This window comes from Hypanus sabinus, chromosome 28, assembly GCF_030144855.1.
Source record: "Hypanus sabinus isolate sHypSab1 chromosome 28, sHypSab1.hap1, whole genome shotgun sequence".
In the NCBI taxonomy this organism is placed as follows: Eukaryota; Metazoa; Chordata; class Chondrichthyes; order Myliobatiformes; family Dasyatidae; genus Hypanus; species Hypanus sabinus.
This window is the reverse complement of record NC_082733.1, coordinates 260,813-282,507: the sequence shown is the minus strand read 5'-3', so window position 1 is coordinate 282,507 and position 21,695 is coordinate 260,813. Positions and strand designations below refer to the sequence as shown.

At 40.1% G+C, this 21,695-nt stretch overlaps 1 protein-coding gene across 3 annotated transcripts in view; it reads right to left on the bottom strand.

The window, feature by feature from the left end:
* Positions 1–8,109: 8,109 nt before the first annotated feature.
* The window catches only part of dnaaf4 (dynein axonemal assembly factor 4), a 212,235-nt gene continuing 198,649 nt past the window's right edge, over positions 8,110–21,695 (bottom strand). For 2 of the 3 annotated variants that reach the window (XM_059952497.1, XM_059952495.1), the window contains exons 6-9: positions 20,890–20,999; positions 16,039–16,192; positions 14,659–14,764; positions 8,110–10,535 (exon numbers count right to left, since the gene is read on the bottom strand). In XM_059952497.1, the coding sequence (XP_059808480.1) occupies positions 10,426–10,535; positions 14,659–14,764; positions 16,039–16,192; positions 20,890–20,999 (480 nt within the window). In that variant the 3' untranslated portion in view covers positions 8,110–10,425. The remainder of the gene's footprint in view (positions 10,536–14,658; positions 14,765–16,038; positions 16,193–20,889; positions 21,000–21,695) is intronic. The other variant, XM_059952496.1, reaches the window with a different exon arrangement.

Here is a 21,695-nt window from a genome sequence, read left to right as displayed (position 1 = left end):
AAAATCATGAAGAGAAGGGGTCCCTGAACAGATCCCTGAGGCACACCACTGGTCAGCAAACACCATTTGGAATATAACCCGTCTACAACTACTCTTTGTCTTCCATGGGCAAGCCAATTCTGGATCCACACAGCGATGTCCCCTTGGGTCCCATGCCTCCTTATCTTCTCAATAAGCCTTGCATGGGGTACCTTATCAAATGCCTTGCTGAAATCCATATACACTACATCTACTACTCTTCTTTCATCAATGTGTTTAGTCACATCCTCAAAAAATTAAGGCAGGAGTCATCAACCTTTTTTGCACCGCGGATCAGTTTAATATTGACAATATTCTTGTGGACCGGCCAACGGGGGTGTGGGGAGGGTATTAATCACGACCAGAATATAGGCGATAAGTCAACTATAAGTCACTTATAAATGGCTAATACACTCAATTTCGTTTCTAAAAGGGTTTATCTAACAAACTTAATATTAAACACACAGCGCATATTTTCCTCATATGAATGTAGTGATAAGTCAATTAAAACTCACTTATAAATCAATAGCATCATAACATTTTAAGTAACGTTTGGATATTAAACATACAGTGCATATTTTCCTTGCATGAACATACAAAATCATTGCAACACACCAGTGAGAGGACAAGGTAAGGGCCAGTGGACCCCGTACCGGGGCCGTGGCGGGCGCAGTCTGGAGAGAGCGACCGACCAAGCAAGGAGTGCAACAGGGTGTGCACCTGCCCTCCTGGTAGGTAGGTAGGATCTATCAGCCGACGGAAGTTTGGCTCGAGGGATGCCTTTCAGCAGATTGCAGCGAGGTAGCTGGCTCTGATACTTACGAAACCCTGAGCCCGAATTAGGTCATCTGCGAATATTTTAGCACCGGGTTCTCCACGAATATTCGGTGTGGTAAACAGGTTTAGCGGTGGCGTCCATCTGTCTGCGCTCCTGGCCAGTAGCAATGGCACTTCTCACTGGCCACACAAAGCAGCCAGTTACCCAAGGCCAACCAGTGATCCCTGGCGCTAGGGTAACACTGCGTTTAGGCGACTGATGACCTCGCGTGCGTTCAAGTTCAACAGTGGGCATGACAGGGAATGAGGAAAGGTGCAGTTGACTCATATCGTTTCCTCATGGCCCAGTACCGGTCCATGGCCCAGTGGCTGGGGACCACTGTTGTAAGGCACGATCTGGCTTTGACAAAACCATGCTGACTATTCTGAATCATATGCCTCCCCAAATGTTCATAAATCCTGCCTCTCAGGATCTTCTCCATCAACTTACCAATCACTGAAGTAAGACTCACTAGTTTATAATTTCCTGAGCTATCTCTACTCCCTTTCTTGAATAATGGAACAACATCCACAACCCTCCAATCCTCTGGAACCTCTCCTGTCCCCATTGATGATCCAAAGTTCACCGCCAGAGGCTCAACAATCTCCTCCCTTGCCTCCCACAGTAGCCGGGGTACATGTTGTCCAGTCCCGGTGACTTATCCAATTTGATACTTTCCAAAAGCTCCAGCACATCCTTTTCCTTAATATCTACATGCTCGAGCTTTTCAGTCCACTATAAGTCATCCTACAATCGCCAAGATCCTTTTCCACAGTGAATACTGAAGCAAAGTATACGTTAAGTATCTCTGCCATCTCCTCTGGTTTCATACCTACTTCTCCTCTGTCACACTTGATAGGTCCTATTCTCTCTCATCTTATCCTCTTGCTCTTCACGTACTTGTAGAATGCCTTGGGGTTTTCCTTAATCCTGTCCACCAAGACCTTTCCATAGCCCCTTCTGGCTCTCCTAATTTTATTCTTTAGCTCTTTCCTGCTAGCCTTATAATCTTCTGGATCTCTATCATTACATAGTTTTTTGAACCTTTCATAATCTCTTCTTTTCTTCTTGACTAGCTTTACAACAGCCTTTGTAAACCACATTTCCTGTACTCTATCATCCTTTCCCTGTCTCATTGGAATGTACCTATGCAGAACCCTATGCAAATATCCCCTGAACATTAGCCACATTAAAATCTCCCACCACAATAACCCTGTTATTATTACACCTTTCCGGAATCTGTCTCCCTAGCTGCTCCTCAATGTTCCTGTTACTATTGGATGGTCTATAAAAAACACCCAGTAGAGTTTTTGACCCCTTCCTGTTCCTAACTTCCACCCACAGAGACTCCATAGACAATCACTCCATAACTTCCTTCTTTTCTGCAAATGTGACACTATCTCTAATCAACAGTGCCACGCCCCCACCTCCTTTGCCTCCCTCCCAGTCCTTTCTGAAACATCTAAAACCCGGCACTTGAAGTAACCAGTCCTGCCCCTGAGCCATCCAAATCTCCATAATGGCCACTACATCATATCTCCAAGTACTGATCCATGCTCTAAGCTCAGCAGCTTTGTTCATAATACTCCTTGCATTAAAATAAACACATCCCAAACCTTCGGCCTTAGCACGTCCCTTCTCTATCACCTGCCTATCCTCCCCCACACACAGACTCCAAGCTTTCTCCATTTGTGAGTCTTCCTCCATCACTTTAGTTCGGTTCCCAACCCCCAGCAATGCTAGTTTAAACTCTCCCCAATAGCTTTGCAAAACTCCCTGCCAGGATATTGATCCCCCGGGATTCAAGTGCAACCCGTCCTTTTTGTACAGGTCACACCCGCCTCAAAAGATGTCCCAATGATGCGGAAATCTGAATCCCTGCCCCCTGCTCTAATCCCTCATCCACGCATTTATCCACCACCTCATTCTATTCCTATACTCACTGTTGCATGGCATAGGCAGTAATCCCGAGATTAATACCTTTGTGGTCCCGCTTATCAACTTCCATCCTAACTCCCTGTAGTCTGTTTTCAGGACCTCCTCCCTTTTCCTACCTATTTCATTGATACCAATATGTACCATGACCTCTGGTTGTTTTCCTTCCCATTTCAGGATAGCATGGACACGATCAGAAACATCCCGGACCCTGGCACCTGGGAGGTAAGCTACCATCCGCATTTCTTTCCTGTGTCCACAGAATTGCCTGTCTGACCTCCTATCTATAGAGTCCCCTATCACTGCTGCCATCCGCTTCCTTTCCCTACCCTTCTGAGCCACAGGGCCAGACTCTGTGCCAGAGGCACCACCACTGTTGCTTCCCACAGGTAGGCTGTCTCCCCCCAACAGTATTCAAACAGGAGTACTTATTGTTAAGGGGGTCAGCTACTGGGATACTCTCTAGCATCTGACTGTTACCCACTTACCCGTCTCCCGAGGCCCCGGTGTGACTACCTGCCTATAGCTCCTCTCTATCACCTCCTCACTTTCCCTGACGAGGCGAAGGTCATCGAGCTGCATCTCCAGTTCCCTAACACAGTCCCTAAGGAACTGCAGCTCGGCACACCTGGCACAGGTATGGCCATCCAGGAGGCTGGGAGTCTCCCAGACTTCCCACATCTGACACCCAGCACAGAACACTGGCCTCACATACATTCTTCCTGTCTGTATTCTACACAGGCAACCTATCTCGCCTCGACCCCTTATTGCTTAAGCCCTGTTGAGCCAAAGCCTTCCTGCTCTGTCTCCCTCTACGCTCTTGTCTGTTCTATAAAGCTGTCTCCTTTTAAACTCTTCTTGCTGTTCTCACTGGCTGACGTCCACGCACTTGCGCAGTCATACCCTGATCAAACCGCTGAAGAAATAAACCTTTATGATTTTGTACACTTCTATCAAATATCCCCTCAATCTTCTACACTCCAGGGAATGAAGTCCCAACCTATTCAACCTTGTTCTCTTTAAATTCCCACAATTCTGTTCCATCATAATCGCAAAGATTTAGATAGCTTATCTAGATGGGCCAAAATTAAATTGTAGTATTCTGTCCACCTTGTCTCTGTAAAACAATGACTTTTAAACCAAACATCTAGAACACACTGTTACTCTGCACAAGTTTTAGTTTTTGCATACATAGGCTGCTCATGGCCTGCAACTTATGAAACAGAGGAGAGGAAAAGGTTGCTTAATGAAAATAGTTCATGATCAGCTTTTATTTGCAATCATCCTGTGCAGATTGTGACCAGAAAACCACAGAACATGCACACAGGACCAAGGCCAATTATTAAATCATCTATCCCTCCCCCCCCCCAATTATATGCCAGAATTTGCCATACAAAGGATGCATCAGAGAAACAAGAATCTGTTTTAGACCTTTTTTTGTTGCGATTTATTTTTTATTGAGTTTCATCATTAAACAAACATTTCCATAAAAATTCAGATATTGCACATATATATCATATAGTCATATATGCTACAAATCTCCACATAATATTTATGAGGTATACACATAGAAAAGAGGGGGAAAAAAGAACAAGTGAAAGGAGAAAACTATGTACAAGTAGGGAGTGATTTTTTTTTTAACAACATATTCATTGATTTGTGAGGATAAAATCAGGCCTATGAGGCGTTATGTAGTTAAACCATTTTTCCCAGTATAAATCAAATTATTCCAACTTATGATTCTGTTATCTTCTCCATTTCGTAAATGTCCATTGTAATTTCCATCCATGCACTTAAGGATGGGCTCTTCTGTGATAACCATTTCCTAGTAAGAGTCTTTTTAACAGCCACCAGCAGTATATTCATTAAATATTTATTTCTTTTCAACCATTCTTGAGGTATATATCCAAAATATATGGTCTTACTCTAAGGGTATTTCACATTTAAAGATGTCTTGTAGGGTATTGTGTATCCCACTCCAATACTCTTTGATAATGGGGCATTCCCAGCAAATATGGTAATGGTTTGCATTTTGATTTCCACAATTTCTCCAGCAAACAGGGAGGTTACTGTCATAATGGGATTTCTGAGAGGGTGTAATAAAATATCTTACCAAGTTTTTCCATCCGAACTCCCTCCACTTCTGTGACCTGGTACACTTCCATTGATACCTCCATATAATTGTCCATTCTTCCTCAGATATAATTATCCCTCCTTTCTTCTCCCATTTTGTTTTAATGTATGAAGTCGAATGTGTTTTAAGATTTGACAAACCCTTATACAAGCTTGAAATGATTCTACTACCGTTATCTGAATTATATGCTTTTTTAAATAGCTCTATCAAACATGTTCTTGCTTTGGTTACATTTTTAACTGTCCTATTAACATATTGTTGCACCTGTAAATACCAATAAAAGTCTTGTTTTTCTAATAAATGTTTCTCTTTAAGCATTTCAAAACTGAACAGTGTTCCTTCTTTCATTATATTGCAAAGAACTGTCATTCCTTTAGCTGTCCAGTCCTTAAATCTAGCATCCAGTTTATTCGGTGTAAAATCCGAGTCATATGCACGTCATTTAAGAATTGCAATATCTCCTTCTAGTTTATATTCTTTTATAATCATTTTCCATATTTTAAGAGTCCATTTCACCCATGGGTTATCAATAGTATTTATGTACCTTTGTAGGTTGTTATCAGCCAAAATTGCCTGTATGGGGATGGGAAGTACCCGCTCCTCAATGTTTTTCCATTGAGTGTCATATGATGGGTTGCACCAACATATCACAGCTCTCAACTGTGCCGCAAAATAATAATCTCTAAGAGAAGGTAGGCCCCATCCCCCCTTTTCCTTGGCTAATTGCAAAGTTTTGAGATGAACTTTAGGTCTTTCACCTTGCCAAATATATTTTGATAACATTTTGCTCCATTCATTGTATTGATTTTCATTAATCTCTGTTGGTAGGGTCTGAAAGAGATATAACAGTCTGGGCAGTATATTAATTTTAATAGATTCAATCCTGCAACTGAGACTAAAAAATTAGGTTCCATCTTTATTTTAGACTTTTTTAAGATAAATCAGTTGTGACTGTATTATGTATTTTTCCCATTTTATTCTTGCATTTCTAAGTAGCAGTTTCACCTGTATAAAAAAAATGATCCACACATTATTCTAGAACACGGGTTCCCACCTTTTTTATGCCATGGAATAATGCCATTAAGCAAGGGGTCTATGGAGCACCAGTTGGGAACCCCCTTTCTAGAAGTAATTTCAGTGAACAAGATTAGTAATTATATCTGGGCTCTGTTAACCTTTTGTAGCAGAGAGGAAATGATACAGGTTTAACTACACAGGAAATATGAACTGCTGACAGAAACCAATACTAATTACATGAAAAAAATAGGAAAGTCCAAACCTAACAGTTGCGTCACCAGTACTTAGTTGAAGGACCCACTTATTTCCTGGGGTTGTGCTCTTCATGTTCTTTGTACTGCCTTGTACAAAGAGCCGACGAAGAAATATGAGCTGGATCCTTTACTCAACATCATAAAGCAGCATTTCTAAAATATAATCAATGATCAAACTGTTCAGCACATGCACAACACATGCATTCACTGATTTTATGTATTTTATCTCACATTTGTCACAGTTCAAAGTACATACTGTATTTATCACCATACACAACCATACACAACCATTTATCACCATACAATTCATTTTCTTGTGGGCTTACAAAGTAAATCCAACCAACATGATGGACAAATGACCAATGTGCACAAGAGAACTGTGCAAATACACAAAAAAAAGATAAATAAATAAATAATTTTGAGAACATGAGGTGAAGAGTCCTTGAAAGTGATTCATAGGTTGTGAGAAGTGTTCAGAGAAGGGACGAGCGAAGTTGAATGAAGTTATTTCCTTTGGTTCAAGATCCCGATGGTTAAGGAGTAATAACTGTTCCCGAACTTGATGCTTTGGGTCCTGAGGCTCCTGTACCTTCTTCCTGATGGTAGCAGTGAGAAGAGAGCATGGCTTGTATGGAGAGGGTCCTTGCTGTCTTTCTGTGGCAGCACTCAGATTAGTTGTGCTCAATGATGGTGAGGGCTTTACCCGTGATGGACTGGGCCATATCCACTATTTTTTTGTTGGATTTTCCATTCAATTACATTGGTTTTTCCATACCAGATCATGAAGCAATCAGTTAATATGCTCGCCACCACACATCTATAGAAGTTTATCAAAGTTTTAGATGTCATGCTGAATCTTTGCAAACTTTTAAGGATATAAAGCTGATGGTTACAGAACATATTATATCCAAATACTACACAAAGATGTTTTAAGTTGCTTTTTAATTTAAAACTAGGAAATTGTTTTCTGTTGACAGTACTTGTCCAGTAGAGAGAAAATACGACAATCAAGGCATGAAATGTAATTGCCCAGTGCCTTTTGTTGTGTGAATGAAGTCACTGAGAAATGTATTGGTAGTTATGATGCAGCTTCTTTATTCGACAACAAAGGTATGACAGGCATCATATGGAGACACTTTTTGGTCGAAAGGTCTGCCTATACCCAACACTACACACATTTTATATGCTAAAGATCAAAGAAAATTCAGGACAAGTCAAACAAATCCATATTTGCAATCTTCCCACCATCACACCCAATACGTGTTAAAGACTGTCGCATCCATGCCATGGAATGTTGATTGGACTTTATGCAGACCATCAGCTAGGGCCTGTTTCTTGGTCTGCCTAGTCTGTGAACGTGTGGTTCAGAGCATTAAAATCAAATCCACAATTCAGATCTGAAGACTGATGGCTGAAGTTATCTGCTAAATGTGCTAAACCCAAAAATTATTCCAACACCTTTATGTAGAAGGCTAAGGAAATGTAGCATATCCCTATTGACCATCATTTTTCATAGATGCACCATAAGACTGCAAGAAGTAGCAGAGAGTTGTGGCCATAGCTCAGCCCATCAAGAAAACCAGCCTCTTCTCCACTGACTTTGTCTCCACTCCTTGCCACCTCATAACCTGAGACATAAACAACAGATGTTCTTTCTTCTCCCCCCGTCCATTGGGAAGAAGATGCAAAAGCCTGAAAAAATGTACCATCGAGCTCAAGGACAGCTTCTATCCTGCTGTCATAAGATTCTTGAAAATAGACTTATTATATTGAAGATGAACTCTTGACCTCACAATCTACATACCTCGTCATGGCCGTTACACATTATTGCCTACCTGCACTGTACTTTCTCAGTAAGTTAATACTTTATTCTGCATTCTCTTACTGCTTTTCCTGTTGATGCACCATCAATAACTCACTCTGAGACATAAAGGTGAGATATCCACTTTTATTGACTGGAAGAAGGAACAAGCAGTGGTTGACCACCATACTACATCCTGGAGACTGAGAGCCGGGCTCAGGCCTCAATCGCCTTTATACAGGGGTCTGTGGGAGGAGCCACAGGAGCAGTCAGCAGGCGGTGTGAGCAGACAGGTATATGTAATTCACCACACCTGCACAACCTCAAAGTATGCATGGTTTTGAAATGAATCTGAATGGATGTTGAATGGACAAGTTTTTTTTCCCACTGTATCTCTGCTTGTGGCATTAATAAACCAATAACAATTCCACAAATGATTCATACACTACTTTTCACCACCAATTAAAGTTATAACCTCAGGGTACTTATTGTTATAACAAATCTCAGATGTTCCTAAATATTATTTTAACAGTAGTATCAGAACTTGAATTTTTCCAAGTTACAGTATAATGTTTAAATCAGGAAGCCAAATGAAAAAAACAGTTACCAATCAATTCTCAAGGCAATTCTGTTCCACAGGTGCAGTCATATGTTTAATTGAACTAAGACAATATTAACCAAGTTCATAATTACATCATGATATATAAATGCAAGATTACCAAAAAGCGACATTTGCTAGGTTCAGCTCAATATAGAATTAAATTTATAAATAAAATACCACAGACTAGATCTTGAAATATTTTTGAAAATGTAAGACTGGCAAAGTATATTCCTTTAAAGTTAGACTGGATCATATTAATCCATCAATTGTTTAACATCAGAGCTTGTCTTCTGCATTGGTGCTGGCTCACCTCGATGTTTTTCTCTTCTTGCTTATTGCATACTCTCCATATAGTAAACACAGCTGACAGTCAGACTCATTCCCCCTTTCTATGCTTGTATTTAAGACTGGTTTAATGCATTTCTAAATTTCAGGATTCTCCATAACACCTGTCTTGTTGCTGATGAGTTAATTCCCTTATTCATTTAAAACTTCATGTTTAAAACAATTTCCAAAAGAACACGCCAATATAAACAACACATTGCTCTAACAAACAAATCCAAGGTACATTGTGCGGGACTTTCAGAAATAGTCTGCTGTATTTCCCAGGACTCTGAAATAATGTTTATAGAAGTTATACATGTGAAAATATATTAACACAGTTGTTGAATTATTCCGAGTTATTAATTATACCAACACAGCATTATTATTGTTTCACTAAAAGCTTACTAACATTTTTTTGTTAATTTGCAAATTCCATAAGCAGTGATAACCATCTTAGATTGGATACATGTCAAATGTGCAGTATGGTGATACTGGTGATTGAGCAGGAAACACTAAAGCTTTGATTCTTAGGTTTATAGAGTCAAAGCAAGAAACAGGCCCTTTGACCCACCAAGTTCATGCCAATCCTTAGGCACCCATTTATATGCAACCTACACTAACTTAATTTATTCTTCACACATTCCCATCAATTTCCCCTTCCACCAAATTCTACCGCTCTCCTACACAACGGACAATTTACAACAGTCGATTAACCTACCAACCTGGACATTTCTGGCATCCAGAAGAAACTGAGAGACAACCCACACATGCAAACTCCTCACAGACAAGTCATGGATAAAGCCAGGTCTTGTTGGTCCTACAATGTGCCTACCTATTTCTGATGGTAAGATCCCACACAATGTCATTACAAACAATTCCTTCTTCACTTTGTGAATGGAAGAGAACCAAATTTAAGAGCAGTAGTACATTAAAATCTATGAATCTGGATGTGTAACAAAAAGTATGATTAATTCTTAAAATATTGGTTATTGGTGACAACATGGCAACAGGCAATCTGGTTTAAAAAAAAGGACAGAAATTACATCTCCTTCTCCCTACCTTGTCATACATTCATTACCCAGATGGACCTTCATGAACACAAAATCGCATTCAACTTGACTTCTCTTAAAGAGCAAGAAGAAAAGGTCTAATAATTAATGCAGAACCTCTATCTTATTTAAGGTTTATTGTCACCTTAAAACAAGTCCTGAATCCCCTGAGAAAATCAAAAGAAGCCCAGAATGAACTGAGGATCCAGGCTGGATGCTGCCTCTGACTACAAATGTCGACAAGTTTTAACAAGGTATATGGGGTGTTGTTCCTCCGGCCTGAGTGTGGCTTCGTTTTGGCAGTGGAGGGGGCCATGGATGGACATATCGAAATGTGAATGGTTTATGGGCTGAGTGCGGGCCAGTGGGACAAGGTGAGAGTAAGCATTCAGCACAGACTAGAAGGGCCGAGATGGCCTGTTTCCGTGCTGTAATTGTTATAAATATGCTCATCTTTGTCATTGTTCATGCAGCTTTAAAAATCAGGAGGAATTCCTTGAATCACTCTACGTATCTTTTCTGCATCTGCTTTAACTGCTGCATTGTTTGGGTCAATCTTAAGAGCTGCTTCATAATCTTGAAGACCTGCCAAAGCATAAATCAAATATTAATATAATGTAATATTGACCCACCAAGAAAAGTCCAGTTTGAACCACTAGTGTGGGCTTGGTTGCAAAATCTAATGTTGATAGCAGGGAGCTACAACTGGTTTCAGTCATTCAAGGGGAGGAAGAGGGAAAATAATTCAGGATTACACATTCATTTCAACAAACATCTGCAGATTAACATTATATATTCATTGCTTGTGCTTCCACTGACACTCACCAGCGTCATTAAAGAGTGGTTATAACATATCCCTGCAACAAACAAGGGTTACAAGTTATAAACAGTCTGCTGGAGGAACTCAGCAGCTAAGCAGCATCTGTGGGAGGAAAGGAATTATTAATTTTCCAGGTCAAAATTCTGTATCAAGATACAGGGTTTTAACAGAAAATGCTGACAGTTCCTTTCCTTCTGCAGATCCTACTTCAGCCGCTGAGTTCCTTTAGATGAGTGTTTGTTGCTTCAGGCTCCAGGATATGCAGTTTCTTATGTTTCCATGGGTTACAAGCTACAATGCTACTTTCAGAAAAAGAAAAGGAAAAAGTATTGTGGAAAAAAGAACACTCGTGCAACTAAATTTCTACCATGGCATCCAATATTTCTAACTGCATACATCATGTAGATAAGCCTTCAAGGGGAGAGGCTGTACTTGATCAGATATTGGGAAATGAACCTGGTCAGATCTCTCAGTGGGAGAGCATTTTGGAGATAGTGATCACAATTCTACCCCCTTTACCATAACATTGGAGAGGGATAGGACCAGATAAGTTAGAGAAAAGTTTAATTGGAGTAAGGGGAAATATGAGGCTATCAGGCTGGAACTTGGAAGCATACATTGGAAACAGATGTTCTCAGGGAAATGTATGGAAGAAATGTGCAAAATGTTCAGGGGATATTTGCGTGTGGTTCTGTCTGGGTACGTTCCAATGAGACAGGGAAAGAATGGTAGGTACAGGAACCATGGTGTACAAAGGCTGTTGTAAATCTAGTCAAGAAGAAAAGTGGAGCTTACTAAAGGTTCAAAAAACTATGTAATGATAGAGATCTAGAAGATTATAAGGCTAGCAGGAAGGAGCTTAAGAATTAAATTAGGACAGCCAGAAGGGGCCATGAGAAGGCCTTGGCTGACAGGATTAAGGAGAACCCCAAGGCATTCTACAAGAATGTAAAGAGCAAGAGGATAAGACGTGAGAGAATAGGACCAATCAAGTGCGGCAGTGGAAAAGTGTGTATGGAACCGGAGGAGATAACAGAGGTACTTAGTGAATACTGAAGAAAAGTATTCATTACGGAACAGGATCTTGCCGATTGTTGGGATGACTTGCAGTGGACTGAAAAGCTTGAGCATGTGGATATTAAAGAAGAGGATGTGCTGAAGCTTTTGGAAATCATCAAGTTGGATAAGTCACCTGGACCGGATGAGATATACCCCAGGCTACTGTGGGAAGCGAGGGAGGAGATTGCTGAGCCTCTGGCAATGATCTTTGCATCATCAATGAGGACAGGAGAGGTTCTGGAGGATTGGAGGGTTGTGGAGTAGAGATAGCCCAGGAAATTATAGACCAGCGAGTCTTACTTCAGTGGTTGGTAAGTTGATGGAGAAGATCCTGAGAGACAGGATTTATGAACATTTGGAGAGGCATTATATGATTCAGAATAGTAAGCATGGCTTTGTCAAAGGCAGGTCATGCTTTACGAGCCTGACTGAATTTTTTGAGGATGTGACTAATCACATTGATGAAGGTAGAGCCGTAGATGTAGTGTATATGGATTTCAGCAAGGCATTTGATAAGGTACCCCATTGCAAGGCATATTGAGAAAGTAAGGAGGCATGGGATCCAAGGAGGCATTGCTTTGTGGATCCAGAACTGGCTTACCCACAGAAGGCAAAGAGTGGTTTTAGACGAGTCATATTCTGCATGGAGGTTGGTGACCAATGGTGTGCCTCAGGGATCTGTTCTGGGACCCTTACTCTCTGTGATTTTTATAAGTGACCTAGATAAGGAAGTGGAGGGATGGGATAGTAAATTTGCTGATGACGCAAAGGTTGGGGGTGTTATGGATAGTGTAGAGGGCTGTCAGAAGTTACAGTGGGACATTGATAGGATACAAAAATGGGCTAAGAAGTGTCATATGTTCAACCCAGATAAGTGTGAGGTGGTTCATTTTGGTAGGTCAAATATGATGGCAAAATATTGCATTAATGGTAAAACTTTTGGCAGTGTGGAGGATCAGAGGGATCTTGGGGTCTGAGTCCATAGGACACTCAAAGCTGCTGCGCAGGTTGACTCTGTGGTTAAGAAGGCATACAGTGCATTGGCCTTCATCAATTGTGGGTTGAGTTTAAGAGCTGAGAGGTAATGTTGCAGCTATATAGGACCCCGGTCAGACCCCACTTGGAGTACTGTACTCAATTCTGGTCACCTCACTACAGGAAGGATATGGAAACTATAAAAAGGGTGCAGAGGAGATATACTGGGATGTTGCCTGGTTTGGGGAGCATGCCTTATGAGAATAGGTTAAGTGAACTTGGCCTTTTCTTCTTGGAGCGATGGAGGATGAGAGGTGACCTGATAGAGGTGTATAAGATGATGAGAGGCATTGATTGTGTGGACTGTCAGAGGCTTTTTCCCAGGGCTGAAATGGCTAGCAAGAGAGGGCATAGTTTTAAAGTTCTTGGACGTAGTACAGAGGAGACGTCAGGAGTAATTTATTTATTTATTTAAAAAACACAGAGTGAGGTGAATGTGTGGAATGGGCTGCCGGCAGCAGCAGTGGAGGCTGAACGATAGGGTCTTTTAAGAGACTACTGGATAGGTACATGGGGCTTAAAAAAAATAGAGGGCTATGGGTAGGCCTAAGGTAATTTCTAAAGTAAAGACAAGTTCGGCACAGCTTTGTGGGCCGAAGGGCCTGTATTGTGCTGTAGGTTTTCTATGTTTCTACTATCATGGGTCTGACCAGAAAAAAAAATTGCAGAAGCCCTGGCTGAGATACTGTATATGGTCATTGTTAGTGATGGGTGATTTGCTGGAAGACTGGGCGATGGATTATGTTGTGCCTTTATTTAAGGAGGGTAAAAGATGTAAAACCTGGGCACTATACACTTGTGAACCCAATATCTATGCAAGTTACTAGAGGAGCTTCCGAGAAAAAACATGGGTTGATCAGGGATATTTGGTATGGCTTTGTGTGTGAGAGATCATATTTCATGAATTTGATTGACTTTTTTTTGAAGAAATGATCAAGAAGGTTGATGAGAGTAGGGCATTTGATGTCATCTATATAGAGCAGTGAGGCATTGGATAAGATGGGCTGTTTTGGAAAGTTAGATCACAAGGGATCCAAGGAGAGCTTGATGGTAGGAAGCAGAATGTGATGGTGTTTTTCAGACTAGAGACCCATGACTAGTGGAGTGCCTCAGGAGACAGTGTTCCTTCAAAGTGGTGTCATAGGTAGACAGGGTGGTGAAGATGTTAGGCATGCCTACTTCTGTCAGGGCACTGAATATAGAGCTGGGCTGATGTGTTGCAGATGTACAAGATGTTGATGAGGCTGTTTTTGGAACATTGTGTTCAGTTTTGATCACCCTATTAGAGGGAAGATGTCATTAAGCTGGAAAGAGTGCATCAAGAGGCGTTGACCAAGTTAGGACTTTTTCATTGGAACATAGGAGTATGAGGGGTGACCTTTGAGAAGTGTATAAAATTCTGAAGGGTACAGATTGGGTAAATGTACATAGTCCTTTCTCTAGGGTTGGGAAATCAAAAACTAGAGAATATAATTATAGAGTGAGAGGGGAAAGAATTAAGAGAAACCTGACAAGCAATGTTTTCACACAGGGGATAGTCCATAAATGAAATGAGCTGCCAGAGAAAGTGTTTGAGGTAGGTACACTAAAAACATTTAAAAGACACTTGGACTAGTGCAACGGTAGGAAAGGGTTAGAAGTTCATGGACAAAATATGGGCAAGAGGGACTAGTATAGATGGTAAATTTGATTGGCAAAGACTAGTTGGGTCAAAGGAGCTGTTTCCATTCTGCATGACTCTATGACTCTATTACCACAAATTCACTAAACTTAAATATTAAAGGATCTTCTTACCCTCCACATACAATTCCAACTCACAAAATGCTGCCCCCCTTCTGACATGGGCCTTCAGTCTGCTCTCAGCATTGTCTGGAACTGCAGGAGTTAATAATTCAAGTGCCTTAAAAAAGGACAAACAGGTGTCTTTCAAAAATAAAATCAAAGGAACTATTATAATTTAGAAAGCTTTTAAAGATTCAAGAATTCTCTCATGGCTTCCAAAGTTCTAAGTTCGGAGAACAGAATCGAAGAATTTTTTTTCTCTTTGTTAATTTGATGCATTTATGATTTTATTACATTTAGGATTTCCTGCACCAATCAGCATAATTCTTTGGAGGACATTACTGTATGGATAAACTATTGACACACAGTAACTGGTTTTACTTGCAAAAAGTAGTATAACGAAGAAATCTGGGTGTGGAACCTTGTACAGTATAGGAGCAGAGAGAGTACTGTATCACCTTAAAGATATATCTCGTTAACATACAGCCCTTGACAGCCTTGGCAGACTTCATTAGTTGGGAGGGCTTTGAGTACTTTGTGGAATGGAGAGAAACAATTCTACACCCATTGATCAGCAAGAATGGCCTTAAAAAATACTTCAAAATTTACTTTGCTAGAGCATTGATGAGTTGATACTCTTCTCAAAATTCAAAGTTGAAAATAAAGTTCATTATCTAAGTAGATTTATATCACCATATACAACCCTGAGATTCATTTTCTTGTGGGCATACTCAACAAATCTGTAGAATAATAATTTCTGTATAACTGAATCAATAAAAGACCACCCAACTAGGGTGTTCAGCCAGAGCACAGAAGATGACAAAACTGTGCAAATACAAAAAAAAGAAACAAAATAAAGAATATTAAGAACATGAGAGGAAAAGTCCTTGAAAGTTGAATCCATTGGTTGTGGGAACATGTCAATGATGGGGCAATTCAAGTATCCCCTTTGGTTCAAGAGCCTGATGATTCTGTTGTGACCCACAAAATAAATTGTCACTGCTCTTCACGCTTTCAGGCTGCAGGTTAAAACAGCAAATCTGATGTAATTGGTACTCAGTCTGCAAACTGAAAGAGGATTTGATCTTTTTTGTCCGTATGCTGTTGCTGTTCACACTTTAGTGAGTTGCATTAAGAAAAGTAAAGGAATGAGGTTATCTACAGGATATCCTCTATATTAGAATATCTTTCTAATTCATTAAAATGTGTAAGTAAGAGGGGAAATGAATGATCTGAAAAGCATTAACAGCAGTAACAAATTTAGCACTTAAATATTCAAAAATAAATAGTTTAGGATATATCAAAATCAAAAATTCAATTAATAGAAGGTTCTAAATTTAAATTAAAAAATCAACCATGGTTAATCTTTGCACAAGCAGATTAAGAACTAACCTTGGAACAGTCTTCAAGGGCTTTGTGCAAGTTTCTTAGCTTAAGATGGGTTGCAGCCCGATTTAGATACAAAGCTGGAAGATTGTTATTCAACCTTATTCCTAGATTGTAAGCGTTAATAGCTGCAAGATAATCTCCCGATGCAAACAGTTTGCTGCAAAAGGAAAGCAATTTTTAACAAATATGATAATCTGATTGTTATTTCATTGCAGAACAGTTAATCAGGCATGAAGAAAAAACTGCATTTCCTGTGCTCCAGAATGTCCTTTGGACTGTACACATATAATGGGAGATCATTATACTTGTAGGGATTTGGTACTGAAACTGAAAATTGTCATAGGACATAGAACATTACCGCACAGGTATAGGACCATTGTTCCACCAAATCTGCACCGACCATAATGCCAATCTGCACTAATCCAATCTGCCTTCACATGTCCATATCCCCTATTCTCTGTCTGTTCATATGGGTGTCTAAACGCTTTTTAGAATTGCACACAATATTCCAAATGTAGCCTAATCAAAAAGTTTTGTACACTGCAACATGACTTCCTGGTTTTTACACTCATTGCCATGACTGATAAAGGCAAGCAAGCCTTTTGTTTTTTTTCAAACCACCTGATTTACTTATGTTTCTGCTTTAAAGGAGCTATTGACTTGGACTTCAAAATCCCTCTGTACAAGGTTCCTGCCATTTACTGTATTCTTTCCTCTGGCGTTTGATCTCCCAAAATTCATCATCTCGTGTTTGCTGTGTCCTTTGAAAGATACTCGTTATCAAAACTCCACCAATTTTTGTGCAGACTTACTAATCATTTTCATCTAAGTCATTAATATATGTCATAATTAGAGGTCCCAGCATTGACCCTTGCAGAAAACCACTATTCACAGATCTCCAGTCAGAAATCATTCTTGCCCCTCTCTCTTCTATGGCCATGCCATTTAAAATCCAATTTATTAACTCATCATGCATCTCCAGTGACTTAATCTTGTGAACCCATTTGCCATGATAGACCTTGTCCAATGTTTTACGAAAGCTCATGTGGACAACATTCATTATCTTATATCATCAATTATTGTTGGCACTTTCTTAAAGAGCTCAAATTTTTGAGACTGGACCTTCTACCCAAAAAGCCATGCTGACTATCCCTAATAAGTCCATGCTTTTCCAAATGTGAGCAAGTTCTAACTCTAAGAATCTCTACAATAATTTCCTTACCACTGATTTAAGGCTCTCCAGCCTGAAATTCCCTGGTTTATCCCAAATGCCCTTCTTAAACAAAGGTACGACATTAGATCCAGGCTTCTGGCATCTTGCTTGTGGCTAAAATAGATAGAAAGATCTCTGCCAAGGCCAAAGCAATCCTATCTTGTCTGTCTACATATCTAGGATAGATCCCATTATGTCCTGATGACTTTTCCACCTTAATATTTCAAGACATCCAATCCCTCCTCCCTCTTAATATCAACACATCCCTCCCTAATCTCACAATCATTTATATTCTTTTCCATGGTGTATAATCAAAGGTACACATTTAGGACCTTACTCACTTCCTCCATTCACAACTCTTTGCAAGCTGCTCTCTCCTATTCCACTCATTACTTGTATACTAATCATCCATTCTTTAAAATCTAAATTCTATGTCTAAGAATTTCTAATAATGTTCTTTTAAATCTACTTTAGAAATGGAGAGAGTGAGCAGTTTCAAGTTCCCGGCTGTCAAGATCTAGGAGGACCTTACCTGGTCCCAAAATATCGATGTAGTTATAAAGGCGGTAAGGCAGTGGATATTAGGAGTTTGAAGAGATTTGACATGTCGACAAATACACTCAAAAACTTCTATAGTTGTGCCATGGGGAGCATTCTGACAGGCTGCATCACTGTCTGGAATGGGGGGGGGGGCGGGGGGCTACTGCACAGGACCGAAAGAAGCTGCAGAAGGTTGTAAATCTAGTCAGTTCCATCTCCATCTACAAAGTACCCAGGACATCTTCAGGGAGTGGTGTCTCAGAAAGGCAGCATCCATTATTAAGGACCTCCAGCACCCAGGGCATGCCCTTTTCTCACTGTTACCATCAGGGAGGAGGTACAGAAGCCTGAAGGCACACACTCAGCGATTCAGGAACAGCTTCTTCCCCTCTGCTATCTGATTCCAAAATGGACATTGAATCCTTGGACAGTACCTTGCTTTTTTTTTAAATATACAGTATTTCTGTTTTTGCACATTTTAAAAATCTATTCAATATATGTATACTGTAATTGATTTACTTGTTTATTTTTTATTTTATTTATTTTTTCTCTCTCTGCTAGATTATGTATTACATTGAACTGCTGCTACTAAGTTAACAAATTTCACGTCACATGCTGGTGATAATAAACGTGCCTGAGATCTGGCAACACTTTATTCTGCATTCTGTTATTGTTTTACCTTGCAGTGCCTCAATGCATTGTTGTAGTAAAATGAATGGTCTGCAGACAAGTATTTTCATCATACATGTAACAATAATAAACCAATTTACCAATTGTTCTGTCCACATTGCCTTGCTGGATGAGCCCTCCAGAATGCCGTCTTTTAGTGTAGCCATAATATTCTCCCTAATCAGCAATGCAACTGCCCCATTTCTCTCACACCCCTCTCTGCCAAATCTGAAACACCTGTACACTGGAACATAGACCCATCAGATCTTAAACACTCTGTGATTAGAAGCCAATACCCATCACAGTCACTTTAATTTGTGCAAGTCACTTTAGAGGACTAGAGCTGAGTAAGATGAAGAAAGATGGACAAGGCAACTACAGTGCACAAATTCTGAGTGGAAATTAGGCTCTAGCCATGTGGACCATGACATATTCAAAAGAAGATTTTTTTGCAGATCACACAAAGCTGTAAAAAAAAAAGGTAGAACTGAATCATGACCATAAGACCTAGCAGCAGAATTGGGCTTTTTTGGCCCATCGGGTCTGCTCCGCCATTCCAACATGGCTAATTTATTATTCCTCTCTACTCCATTCTCCTGTTTTCTTCCTGTAACCTTTGATGCCCTGATTCATCAAGAACCTATCAATCTCTGCCTTAAATATGCCCGATGACTTGACCTGCACAGCCATCTGTGGCAATGATTTTCTCAGATTCACCACCCTCTGGCTAAAGAAATGTTTCCTCATCTCTGTTCTAAATAGATGTCCCTCTATTCTAAGGCTGTGCCTTCTGGTCCTAGGCTATCCCACTATAGGAAACATCCTCTCCACATCCACTCTGTGTAAGCCTTTCAATATTCTATAGTTTCAATGAGATACCTCCACCCTTTCCTTCCACCCCGGACTCTCTCCAATGCTAGCACATATTTTCTTAGATGAAGAGCCCAAAACTGCCTACAATATTCCAAGTGCAGTCTGACCACTGCCTTATAAAGCCTCAACATTACATCCTTCCTTTTATATTCTAGTCTTTTCAAAATGTGCTAATATTGCATTTGCCTTCCTTAGCAATGACTCAACTTGCATGTTAACCTTTAAGGAATCCTGCACAATGACTCCGAAGTCCCTTTGTATCTCTGATTTTTGAATTTTCGTCACTTTTAGAAAATAGTCCATGCTTTTATCTGCAACTTCTTTGCCCATTCTCCCAGTCTGTCTAAGTTCTTCAGCAGATTCCCTGCTTCCTCCCAACACTATCTGCCATCACCTCTGGCTTTGCTGGCTTTGTATCATCCGCAAACTTGACCACAAAGCCATCAATTCAATCATCCAAATCATTGACATATAACATAAAAAGAGGCAGTCCCAAACCAACCCCAGTGGCACATCACTAGTTACTGGCAACCAACAGCAAAAGGTCCCCTTTATTCTCACTCTTTGCTTCCTGACAGTCAGTTAATCTTCTATCCATGCTGGTATCTTTCCTATAATACCATGGGTTTTTACCTTGGTAAGCAGCCTCATGTATGGCACCTTGTTAAAGGCCTGAAAATCCAAGTAAAGAACATCCACTGATTCTAAGCAGCCCCAGCCTATCAAACTATACAATTTTAAATTTCCTGGTAAACACAGATCACCTTGATGACAATCTGATACAGCAGTTATTGCATGGTATAATGCTCTATATATGAAGCTGTTGTGAGTTCCAATTGACTTCCCTTGGAGTTCCAAATAAGAAGAGGAGCCACTGATTAGTGCATAGCAAGGAGCATAGATCTCTTAGGCTGAGTATTATTGAAGTGAATGGGGAATAGAATGCAGTGGAAAATAAGGCTAAGAATCTTTGTAGCTGAGCCAAATTACCATTCCTGTGCTGGAGGATTACACACTTCTGTTCCACTCACCTACTTTATGAAGTGTCTTTATACAAGTGTCTGCCTTGACAAGATTGTCCCATTATAAACACAAGAGATTCTGCAGATGCTGGCAATCTTGAGCAACACACAGAAAATGCTGGAGAAACTAGCAAGTCAGACAACATCAAAGGAGTGGAATACATAGTTGATATTTGGCCCAAAATGGTGGCTGTTTTTTACTTCTACATAAATGCTTCTTGACTTTCTGAGTTTCTCCAGGGTTGTCATATTGTCCATGCAGTACCATCATTGCTAAATCCATCCATGTCTTCACAACATCTCCATGTGTACAGATTAGACAAGATTTGCAGCATAGTGATTAACAGAAGAAACGCAGTTAATTTTCCACACCGTAACAACTCCTTTTGGAATTTCTTTTCTGTCACCCAGGGAACGAGCAGATTACTTAATCAGCAGAGGCTGGGATTATATCTGGAACACCCATGGTTATTTTATTCAATTTGATAAACATAGCTATGTATTTCATGAGTGATTTAAAATGTTTTCATTACTTACTTCCCTTTATCCTTCAGCCAGTCTGGATTTTTTTCTTCTTCTTTTAAATCTTTAAGTTCGGGAACATATGCATTATTGGCTCGTCTAGCTTCTGCTTGTTTCCTTAGCCACTTAAGTAGAGAAGGGAAAAACAGTTCATGAGCAACAAATCCCAACCATCCATTGTTTCTAGTAAAGATTATTAAATTGAGCTATTAGCACAGCAAAAAAACCCAAAAAAACAGGCCCCTTGGCCTACCCTGGCCAAGTTGAGTATTATGACCCCATCTCCACTAACCCTAATTACTAGCACTTTGTCTGTAGCCTTCTGGGCTTTGGTGATTCAAGTGGTCATCCAAGTATCTATTAAATGTTATGAAAGTCTCTGCATCCACTATCCCCTCAGGCATTGCATTCCAGATTCCAATCACCCTCTATGTTAAAACATTTCATCTCAGAATGTCCTTTAATTTCTTGCCCAGAAACACTAGTTCTAGTCACCTTTGTTATGGGGAAGCTTTCCTAATATTTGTTCTATGTAGGCCCTTCATGATTTCTATATATCTATTAGGCCTCCCCTCATTCCTTTGCTCCAGCAAAACAAATCCAATTCATCTAGTCTCTCATAAAGGAAACACTCCATCACAAGCAATATCCTGGTGAATCTCTTGTACACTCTGCAGAGTACAATCCAGCCCTTCCCATAGTGTGCTAACCAGTACTAAAGCTGTGGCTTAACAACATGTACCATTACAGTCCTTACATTCCTATTAGACAGTTAATGAAAGCATATGTCGCATATTCTTCTTCAGCACTCTACCTGTACT